Source organism: Chamaea fasciata, unplaced genomic scaffold (genome assembly GCF_029207755.1).
Source record: "Chamaea fasciata isolate MVZ Bird 193981 ecotype frontalis unplaced genomic scaffold, bChaFas1.0.hap1 SCAF_6, whole genome shotgun sequence".
Classification (NCBI taxonomy): Eukaryota; Metazoa; Chordata; class Aves; order Passeriformes; family Sylviidae; genus Chamaea; species Chamaea fasciata.
The window spans coordinates 29,319,115-29,330,285 of NW_027094091.1; the positions used below are offsets into that span (position 1 = coordinate 29,319,115).

General features: G+C 38.0%; 1 protein-coding gene across 6 annotated transcripts in view; it reads left to right on the forward strand.

The window, feature by feature from the left end:
• The window catches only part of ZDHHC2 (zinc finger DHHC-type palmitoyltransferase 2), a 36,885-nt gene extending 28,000 nt beyond the window's left edge, over window positions 1-8,885 (forward strand). For 5 of the 6 annotated variants that reach the window (XM_066185815.1, XM_066185817.1, XM_066185818.1 and 2 more), the window contains 3 exons: window positions 402-511; window positions 958-1,025; window positions 3,877-8,885. In XM_066185815.1, coding sequence (XP_066041912.1) covers window positions 402-511; window positions 958-998 — 151 coding nt within the window. In that variant the 3' untranslated portion in view covers window positions 999-1,025; window positions 3,877-8,885. Of the gene's footprint in view, window positions 1-401; window positions 512-957; window positions 1,036-3,876 lie in introns of all 6 variants that reach the window. The other variant, XM_066185816.1, reaches the window with a different exon arrangement.
• Window positions 8,886-11,171: the final 2,286 nt, after the last annotated feature.

Genomic DNA, 11,171 nt, shown 5'->3' on the forward strand with positions numbered 1-11,171 from the left:
ATATGACATTTCAGCTAGCTGTTTACTGATGTTTTGTCTTACCCCAGCATTCTGTAGCTTACATTAGGAAAGAGATTTTGGAGATGTTCTCTCCATTATTTATCATGTCAAATTTGTTGCAGTGAAGAAGAATATATAGGTATATAGAGTGTATTTGGGGCTGAAGTATATGTATTAGTATAAAATAGTTGTCAAATTAAAAATCCCTGTGCTCTTTAGATTGTGTTTGCACTTGTGACAACTACAGTGTAATGTAGGTAATGATAAAAAAGTAGCGATTCATCAGACAAGGAGCACAGTGGGGTAAGGAAAATACTGCGTATGACAAACTGTTTGTAATGCGTGGTAAGATGATGAAAAATTACTGCAGTTCACTAATGTTCTTTTTATTGGCACTACAGTGAGAACCATCTGTTTCCTGCAAAGCCGTTGCGTGATTCCCAGAGCCACCTACTTACAGATACACCATCTTGGTCAGAAACTACTGCAAAGGCTGAAAAGGGCAAAGTGGGTAAGGAGTTGACTTCATACTGCAATATTTGTGTTGCATAAACTAGTTTTGGATGATATAGCGTAACAATGACCACGGTCACATGGTTTGTATTCATGAACCAAAAGTCATTAAGCTTTTCTTAAATACATGCTTGTAGGAAGTTCTATGTTCAGGCTGCTGTGCCTTTCCCAGTTAAACCTGACCAAGGGATATCAGAGCACTGATACCAGTAGGTGCTAATTATTTTTTAAGTTAGGCCTGAGAGCACCTTTGCCGACAAATTGGTTATAAGAGAGGTGACACCTATTTGCAGCTAGTGAAAAGATATGTAATAGATATGGGACAGGACTAGACTTGGTGACAGAGTAATGACATTAAAATGATTGTTAATTCAAGGTTGTATTATTTGCTGAAGTAGACATGAGACTTTTTTCTGTGGGAACACTATTTTTTCGTCTTTTAAGGTATGAGCAATCCTGCATTAACCATGGAAAATGAAACCTAATTTCCCTTAAGAGAAACATCTGAATAGGTAAGGAAAGGTATGTTAATATTTTGTGTATTTAATATTTTATTCAATGATTCCTTACTCTTTGAAGAATGCACAAAAGAAGATTACTAAAACACATCCTGTCTGTTTTCTTCAATTAATTTTTTTACCTTGTATAGTAGCACATGAATTCATAACTTTAAACCTCCTATTTCTTGATGTGTCACGTTTGCAAATTAGTTTGGTCCTTATACTCATTGGTTTTAAGGTAATAGTCAAATATAATACTATTGTTATTATTATTCCCTTTCTTAAGAAAGATGCTGAAAATGTGAGTGTTCAAGCTGTTCAACCATTATTTTTAATACTAAGTTTGAAAATTAGGCTGGTTCTTATCACTGAGTGCAAAGATCACAGCTTTGTCCCTACAACAGATAAAAGTCTATCAAATGATGAAGCAAAAAGGATATAGTCTAATATATAAGCTATTAGTGTCTTGCTCTGAGTCAGGTACTGAGCTGCATCCTATTTAATAGCAAAAACATACTTCCCACTGAAGACTAAAGGTGTCCATATGACTTCCTGAGCATTTAATCACCTGTTGTCAGAAACAGCTGAGATTTTCTTGATTTCTTGCATTAATATTTTGCAACACATACTTCCCAGAAAGCAGGTTTGAGAAGCAGCTAGTGAATTCTGTTAGGTACATTACAGGAGTTGACCTTTACTCTGGGTTGTGGAGAATGAACACAATCATCACATTCACTCTAGTACTTGAATATAGCTAACTCCACCAAAACTTACAGAATTAAATTATTTTTGTATTTAAAAACTGTATAAAAAGCTTGACTCCAGCCCTAAGAATTTCTACATCCCATATAATTGGTATGGAGGAGTTGTTCCAGCAAGGTCATTTCTTCTCAGCTGTTGGAAGCACCTTTTCAGTCATCCTGAAAAAATGTCTAAAGTGAATGTCCTTCATTTATGAGTGATACGACTCTTGGACATGCTGTCATGGCTGTGAGGTTGCTCTTGGTCCCTCATGGAAGAGATGAAAGGCATGGAAAGTCATGAGGGAACTGCAGTGATTGTTGCTAGACCTGTTTGGAATGGTATTGCACTGTCAAGGCAGATTACTAAACTAGTAGGTGTGTAGATACCAACAGGTGGGCCCATAGCTCATACCAAAAAGTTCCCAAAAGTTCAATTTGGTTTATAGGAGAAATTTAAAAACCTCTTGGCCCTTGCATTCTGGTTTTGTGTTCAGTGATGAAGACACAGTTCCAGATATAGGTACATCTGCAAACTTGATGATGATGTGAAGTGTTAGAGGTGTTGAAAATGTGGGTGTCAGAAGAACAGAGTTAAAGAGATGAGCGAAGGAAACTCAGAAGGTGACTGCAGTTTTCACTGCTCTGTGTATGATATTTTAATGGAATATAAACCCCTCATTTTGAACCCTTTGTTCAAAATGTAAAATGTTGCGTTTCTGCACTCTTTAATCCATTGGTTCTTTCAACAAAACAGCAGCTTCTGGAAAAGACTAAATTACTTACCTTCAGCTAGTTTAATGTCTTACATGTCATCACTAATCAAGAGTAAAATATTGGAGACAGACTTTAAAGGAACAGATTCTTGTATTATTACAGAAATACCATTAATTGCAACTAGTTTTATCAGGTTGGAGTTTTACGTTCTAAAGTCCTAACACTTCACTTACTTAAGTAATAGATTTCAAACTTTAATCTTTCTTTGAAGAGTGTGTATATTTTATTGGGACTTTGTCTTTCACATTACTCTGAATATTGAACATGGTCTTTGACTCTCCTAAAGATGTTAAAAGTGGACAGGTTTTCCCATCAGTTTAGCTTGATAAACATCTTGTGCTCTTTCTTAATTATTTTCTTCTTTTAGTCCAGTCTGAGAAAGAGTTGTTTGCAGTCTGATTATTTCACTCTGTGGGGTCTGTGGGCTTTGTTTGGTGGTGTTTTTTTTTTTGGAAACATCCATTTTGAAATGTCGTTTTTTAAAGAGAAACTACTTTCAGAGGAGGTTATGTTCCAAAGAGTAAGTCTGAAGTCACATAAAGGGGCTTCTGGAAGTTGGTTTTGCCTCACTTGGATTCATGCACTTTCAGGAGGGAAATAAGGACTGGTAATTCTCTGGCATGAGCATAAGCACCAGATTGGTTGTACCCTTAGCTCTGAGATACTTCTCTGTGGCAGTTAAAACTTTCAGAAGTAACAAAAAAGATAGTTACTGTCTACATTCATGTGACATACAGTTGCTGGAATAAGAGCCCTTACATAAAAACTTCTTTTAGCTACTTTGCATTTAACTTCATTACATTATTGTCAATATCTGAGTTATATTTTTTTCCTAGAGATTGAATAGAATACTTCTAGTAAAGCTGCTGAAGTCACCACAACAAACTAAGTAATTCTATCTTAGATATGAAAAATACAGCCGATAGCCCCTGCCAATGTGTTAGAATTTCTGTCCCACTAAAGGATCTATCCAGTATCCTGTATCACATAATCCTTCATATTTCAGCAGAGGATTAATTACCAAAAGTGCCAGATGCAGTTTACACTAATGTAACAGAGAATTGTTTTTTTAATTATGTTGGTATCTGGAAGTACTGTAAAAATAGCTCGTGTCATTTTACAAACTGGTGGCCTGCTTGCTGTGTAGTCAGTACTTATCACTGTCATCCTGAAGTAGATTAATAACATATCTGTGAACAGTCTTATTGAGTTCCTCTGTAGGGTGGGATTTTTATTCTGCTGTTAGTCACTTTCCCCTTCAAGTTGATGAGACTTGTTACAATAACATAATTTTTACGTATTCTTTGATTCCAATAATGTGTTTTGTGATTAATATTCTGTTCCAGTTTAAGAACAAGCTGTTGTTGGAAGGAAGATGAATTCTTCCAAATATCAGCCCTGTTGGCCAGCTGCTCCTGTCTGCTCCTCTGTGGATGTGCTCAGAAAACAAACTGACAGATGATTAGCTGTCTCCATGTCACTGCTTGAAACACGAAACTAAACATACTACTTCTGAAACATATAAAGGATGCTTCAACTTAAAATTACTGGGTTTGAATGATGAAGGATGATTGAGTACTAAAAAGCGGAAAAAAAGAAGTGTGTGCGTTCACAATTGTAAAAATGTAGTGGCTGGTTTTACTTTGATATTCAGCACAAGAAAAATGTGACCTCCTTACTATCAGTTCATGTTCTTGGCTTGGTTTTGAAAATCTACCTTTTACTTCAAATTGTTTTAAGTAGTTGACTTTAAAATCAAATTTTTGCATTACTGGCTTTATGAACTGGGAGAACAGCCAGTGTTGATTAGGAATAGTTTAGTGGCTTGGTGGACTGTATTTTCTTTTGAGCCCCTGATAAGTAATTATTGAAGATAAGAAGACCTAAGTGAAGTGTCTGACTATTTTTGGAACATTTTTTGGAAAACATTATTGTAAAAGCTATGTTTTCCCTCAGGTCTGCCCTACCAATGGTTTGAAAAGTTGTTGAGAGGGAAAAAAAAAATCCTTTGGTTAATTTAATGCTACACTGGGCCACTGCTCAGTGATGTGATAAAAAGCCTGTGTTCAGATGGGGAATATGTGAATGAAACTGGCCAGCTGGGGATTGTGATGGAAGAAGCTTCATCGAATAGTCCTATGAAATGGGATTTTATTGTCCCATTTGGAGCTCTTACCCCTTTCGGGAAGCAAATGTTGGCCCTGAACTTTGATCCAAAAGGTTGTTTAACAACCTGTGTTAGTTACTGAGGGTCACTATCTTTCAAGCTCCCAATTTCCTATTAATCAGTATTTGTCTCAGATTTCTTTTTTCACTTTTTCTTCAAGACACTGCCTTTCTTACTGCATAACTAATGAATACCATGTACAGTCTAGGAGACTTACTGTTACAGCTTGTGATATTTGCATTTACAGGACAATGGACTTTTGATTGCAATACCAAAAAGCCAAGCTGCTGCACATAGGAAATCCCATTCAATTAAGTTAGGAGCTAGCAGCTTTCTTAGGATCAGAGTTTACTGACCAGAATAAAAGAGGCATTTTTGGCTTTCAAAGTCAAGGAAGTTTCAGCAACACAAATCTAATTGTCTTGTGCCTTTTGTATACACTACATTTATGGTATCAGTGTTTACATTTAAATGCAAATGAAAATAACTTTAGGAGGAACTTAGTTATGCTTTCTAGGGGGCTAGATAAAATGACAAGTCAAAAAAGAAAGGTGAAAACCTCTCAGATTATGCTGAGTTCAGTTGAAACAGGAAAGTGCTGCTATTATCAAACCTGAGTTACTTGGTTGGTTCACAGTGTAAAGATGCCAGTCTTTCGTTTAGGAAACTGGCAGCAGGACTAAGTGATACTATTCTAAAAGCAAAAGATACTATCAACTCTTCTACCACCAGGTAACTTCAAAATTTGTCTTTCTTGGGTTTGCAACTTAAATGATAGCTGGTGTAGCAAAATATGGGGCTTTTTTTTTTCTCTAGTGAGGGAAAATGTATTTATTTTACTTCTTTTTTTAAATCTAAAAATTTTACCAGCCTGAAAACATCTGTTTATTGCCAGAAGTGCCAGAGTGTGGATCCCTTGATGTAGAACACCTTTTTTAAACTAGCATGACGGTAGCATACAGTTTACATGATGCCTGCAGAGATCTAGTTACCAAAAGATTTTTTGCAGCTCTTTATTCAGTGTTGTTCTGTCAGCTTACCTCATATTCATGTTTGTTTAAAGGCAAACTTGTCAAGGGATAAGGGGGAAAAGGGAAAATATATTTTTTAACACTTCAGGTTCTCTATCTGTAGAGTCTTGTTTTTTATGCAGTTAGTCACAGGGTGGTTTGTCATGGAGCATGCATTTAAAAATACTGAGTAGAAAGTTGAAATTCAGCTTCAGTGTATCTTGCGCCGTATTTTTCTGTGAAGACAAAAGATTTCTTCCCCAGCAAAACACATCATGGAAATGGATCTCTCTAATACAGATGTCAGTCTCTCTGTGTCCAGGGCTCTGAGATCTCTTAAGTAAGGCTGGGGATCAGTGTAGAGAAAGGACAGGGATAAGGGATCAAGAACTGCCTGGTTTCTCCATGTCTCAGAAGTCACACGTGGAAAGCACAATACCCCTAAATAATCTGCAGTTTTGTTGCAGCCAGAGGCTGTCCCCCTCACAGAAAACTGATGGAGGCATGGGAAACAGACACTGATGAAGGGAGGAGAAAAGGAAAGAAAGGATGGTAGCCCAGAGGTAAACATTGAGCAGATCTGAGCCAGAGGGCTGTAGCTGCATGGGCGCTCTGGATGGGCAAGAGCTGTTTCCATGAAGAGCACTGTCAGCAGGCTTTGAGGGTTCCTGGCAGTTCTCACTGTGTAGAGTATGGACAAAATCCAGCTAATAATGCTCCAAAGTATAATTTCTGATGATATGACTGTACTCTTGGCTTTAACCTCTCTACTACTTTCTATAACAAAGTGAAAATTCTCTTTTTGACATACTGACCATTGTCAGTGTTAAAATGCATGCAGGAGAATTTGTGAAGAAGTGAGGGTAGCAAGGATGCACTGTTGTTTGTCTGCCTACACTGATTCTCCTGTCCTTTATATTCTTGCTAGGCACTTTACTACAGCCTTTTGTGTAATTCCTGTATTTTTTTGAAGGAGTGCTTTTTACCTACTGTACAGTTACTAATCTACTTTTTTGCTAAAAAGAAAATAATATCCCTGATATTTGTCTAGAGGTATGACGGCATTTCAAGTTTTAGTGGAAACTGGATGAGTTCTGCAGACTCTTCAGATGGGCCTGAGTCCCAAATGACAACAGAATTAAATTTATTTTGTATATATGTAAACAGTCATATGAACCATAGCTCCCTACATGTGTAAAAATTTTCTTTTATTTGTAGGTTAGAACAAATCCAAAACATCTGCACCAGAAGTAGTCCACACATACTCTATATCAGTAGATGTACTGGTGATGGAGTACTCAAAGTCTTCACAGAGAACTGTTTTTGTTAAGAAAATGGAACACAATCTTTGTGAGCAGTTAAGATACAGCTGCTGTTATGCACTTTAATTCTTTAACTGGAGAGAAAAAACACTGTCGAGTTTAGGTTACAGACTAAAAGTTCTTTAGTAGACTGTGGCTGGGCAGGTAATGAATGGAACACAAAATCACAGAGTGGCAAAGGTTGGAATGGACCACCACTGGGGTTATCTGATCCCTGCTCAAGCAGGATCATCCCAGAGCACATTGCAGAGTATGAAATACAGATGGTTCTTCAGTATCGCTTGTGAGGGACACTCCAGAAAGGAAACAAGTTTGTTTCAGTATGTGGAATGCTGTAGCTGGTTTTCATCATTATTTGGACTGAGAGTTCTTCCTCTGGTTCAGTTGACTGGTATGTGGAGAGGTGGGGGGAAATACATTCCTCCATAAATTCAGTGTATAACGTTACCACTTGTTGATGCATTGCTCACATAAATAAATGCTTCATGTTCAGCATGCCATGTACGCAGTAGTCATTGACACACTACCATCAGTTTTAGTGATGGTGTAGTTGAACAGCAGAACACCATCTCTACTAGGGCCTCACTAACAACACAGTTGCTGTAACTGTCCCCCCTCACCCCTTCACCAGGAGTCTCGGATTTTATAGGTGCATTTCCCTTCTCCAAGCTTCACCTCACAATGCACTGACACTGAAGGGGGTTGAGAAGGAACTAGTTCTTTTATCATCTTTTATGGGTGAAACACTGCATGCCTTTATACTGGCAGAGCAGACAGCTTTGAGTACTCCTCTGAGTACTGTTGATGGTCAAAAAGGTGGAATTTTGTCCCCCAGAAAAAAGGGGGGGGGGGGGGGGAAGGGGGTGTCTTAAACCCCCTATACTTTATAGAAGTGAGAAGGCACAAGAAAGATAGCTACTAACCAGGATTGTCACCCACAGCAGCTTTGTTTCATGAGGGTTCTCTCTGCCAGGCCAGATTCTTCAGAGCTGCCTGACTTTCCCCTTTCCTAACAGTCGTCCTTAGGAAAGTGCTGGATCCACCTCCTGTGCAGAGAGGAGTAGGACTATCAGCTCAGGGACCTCTAAAACTGCAGGAACAGTTACATAAAGATGAAAGCAGCTTTTACCTCTTCCACTTCAGACATAATCTGCAGTATATGATCCAAGCTCATCCTGTTTTTAAAACCCTTCCAAAAATACTGGTATTGAACCATACACAAACATTCTCATCCAAAACAAGATTTAAAAAAAAAAAAAAAAGTGCTGCCATGCAGTGGGGGTGGTCAGAATTCTCTGTTGCTACTTTACTTGCATCTATCACCTGCTTATCTGTGACCTTGTAGTAGGATGGGAAACGCAGCAGCCCTCTGGGATGAAACTTTGAGCAAGTGACATCTGACATAACCTAAGGAAAGCCGTGCTGTGTTCCCTCAGCAGTTTTTCAATTGTTCCTTCTTTTATTTTTTATCACCTTCCTTTCTCTCCTTCCCTTCCCTACACGTCTAGATTAAAAGTGTTTAATATGAAATGTACAATCACTACTTACGTAGTCTTTATTATTCTCCCTCCCAAAGTTGATTCTAGATAGGTAATTCCTTTATTTATCCAAGTTGTCACTCATCACTGAAATACAGTAACTCAGTCATCCTGAAATCCAGTATCTGAGGCATTGATCACATCCTCCATCCTAGATCACTGTAATCTCAAGCAGATGGTCCCAATAGTTTTGAGTGCAGCAGTTGGAAGAATGTGCTGTGAGCCATCTCCCCTTTCTCCCCCTCTGCATGCTCACAGTTTAACTGATTGGCATAACTGGAACAGACCCAACACTTCCTGACAGTCATCACTTTCTGAAGTCACTTTCCTTTTTTTAATCTGAAAATAGGATAATTCTTAGTTCAGTTAAGAAAGAACTCCTGTTATAAAGGCAAAAATAGACCTAAGACACATGGGTTGCAGCCTGAACAACAGGAACTTGTTTCCAGTTATTTTCTCCATCACATTAAGAGATGTAACTGGCCAGTATTTCAAATAGATACAATAGTAAAAATCAGCAGCTTCATATAAAACACCATCATAAATACTACAGCTACTCCCCAGAGCATGCAGAGGGACAAGAATGAAGGAAACGGAGCTTGGCAAGCTCAGCTATTATATCATGAGAAGTAAAGAAAGGGTATTGCCAACCCCAGCTCTGTTTCGCTGTCCTACAAAAGATGAAAGCACATTTTCTCTAACGCAGCTTAAAAAGTTCACCTGCTGCCAACTTCTGCCTGATACACAGAGAACTTTCTTCAGTTCTCCCTCACATTATCCAACAGTTAGCTGAGGCAAGTGTCTTAGGAGCACAGGAAAGAGAACTCTTGGGCAAAACGATTATCTTACTTCAACAGAGGCAGGAAATAATATCTCATCTGTGCTGGCAGAAGAAGGACAACACCAGCCTCTGCAGTAATCAGATCTTCACAGCTGGCACGAATGGGCAGATTTATTCCCAACCCAAGACTGCTAAAATAATGCAGAAGAATCATCCTCATTTCACTACCTGTGTGAGGGTAGTTCAAGAGGGAAATAAACACCAAAGAAGCACCCTCATGGAAGAGGGAAATAAAACAATCTCCCATGAACCAATGAAGGTGCACTAAACATCAGATAGACCAGGAAAATAACTTCATGGTATGTATAGAAAAGTACACAGAGATAACCGATTTTACTCTCTGTAAAAAATCAGGATTTACTCAAACTCAACAATTTAAAGTAGTTAGACAAATACCCACAATTCTACTGGAGTCTTTTGGCTTTCTTTGACATCACTGACATGGTAGTGTAAAATAAAAATCTTAAGAAGTCTGTTTTATTTAAAATTTCACTTAATTATTTTACAGGTTAATAAACTGCAATGAACCCACACCACCATCCACTGACATGTGAATATTAAACTTCCAGGGAAGTTCTAAAAATTGCTTAATATAGAAGTGTTTTGTTGCAGTGCATGTTGGTTTAAGTGAGTTACTAGTTAATTCAAGGTTGAAAAACCAATTGGGAGTTAAAACAGAACTTCTTTATGTCCAGTTTCTTTTTACATTTCTAATCTGATCTTCCTCCAACCAAGGATACGTCTTCCTTATTCCAGACTTTGCTAGGCATCTCAGGGACCTGGGATTCCTAAAGACAAGGCCCTATGAGTAACAACCAAAGCAAAGAAGGCATTGAGTAGCTTGGCCTTTTCCATGTCCTTTACAAGTCTCCTGCCCCCCTATAGCAATAGTGTCACATTGCTCCTGCTGTCCCTGTACAAGCTTTTCTTGTCCCACACCAGAATCAACTTCAGATAGACTTTGCTTTTCTTAAACCAACCCCTTCATCCACACTCGTGCCACATGTCCTGCTTCCACCTTTCTGTGTTTTGAGTTGAATCAGAAGCACCTTGTTCAGGCTTCCTGCTACTTTTCTTGGATTTTCAGAGTAAGGGAATGAACCATTCTTGAGCATGGAGTAACCAGTCAGATAAGGTAAGAGAAATTTCTTGGATGTCAGAGCTTATAGGTCATCAGTCAATTCATGTGAGAGAAAGCCTTAAATACTCTGAATGTGTTCCAGACCCATTTTCCTCCATCTCAAGGATGCTTCTTGCCTAGTTTCAATGAGGAAAGGAACCAAATGCTTTATATATATATATATATATATATATATATATATATATATATATATATATATATAAATAAAATAGTGACAGAGAACATAAGGTCCTGGAACACTCATCTGACTCCAGAAGCCAAAAATACAAGTGGATTAAAAATAGATCAAATATAACAGGTTTTGATACTGCATTTCTTCTGACAAACCTACTCAACAACAGTGTATTTTAAATGGATTGGGAAAAGCAGAGGCCTAGAAAGAGAATTCTTGTCTCTGAACAAAAAGGTGAACGTCTAGACAGCTGGAACTGTGCCAGCACATTAATTTTTGCAAAAGCAATTAAAGCTGGCCATTTTGGAAACAGAATTCAGACTCTGAAGTTTACACATAATGGTCCTACACATAAGAAATGACTTTATTCATCATCTCTACAATTCACAATTTAAATCACTCCTTAATGGAAACTAAATCTAATTTTGCCAAGGAAATGAATGATGCACA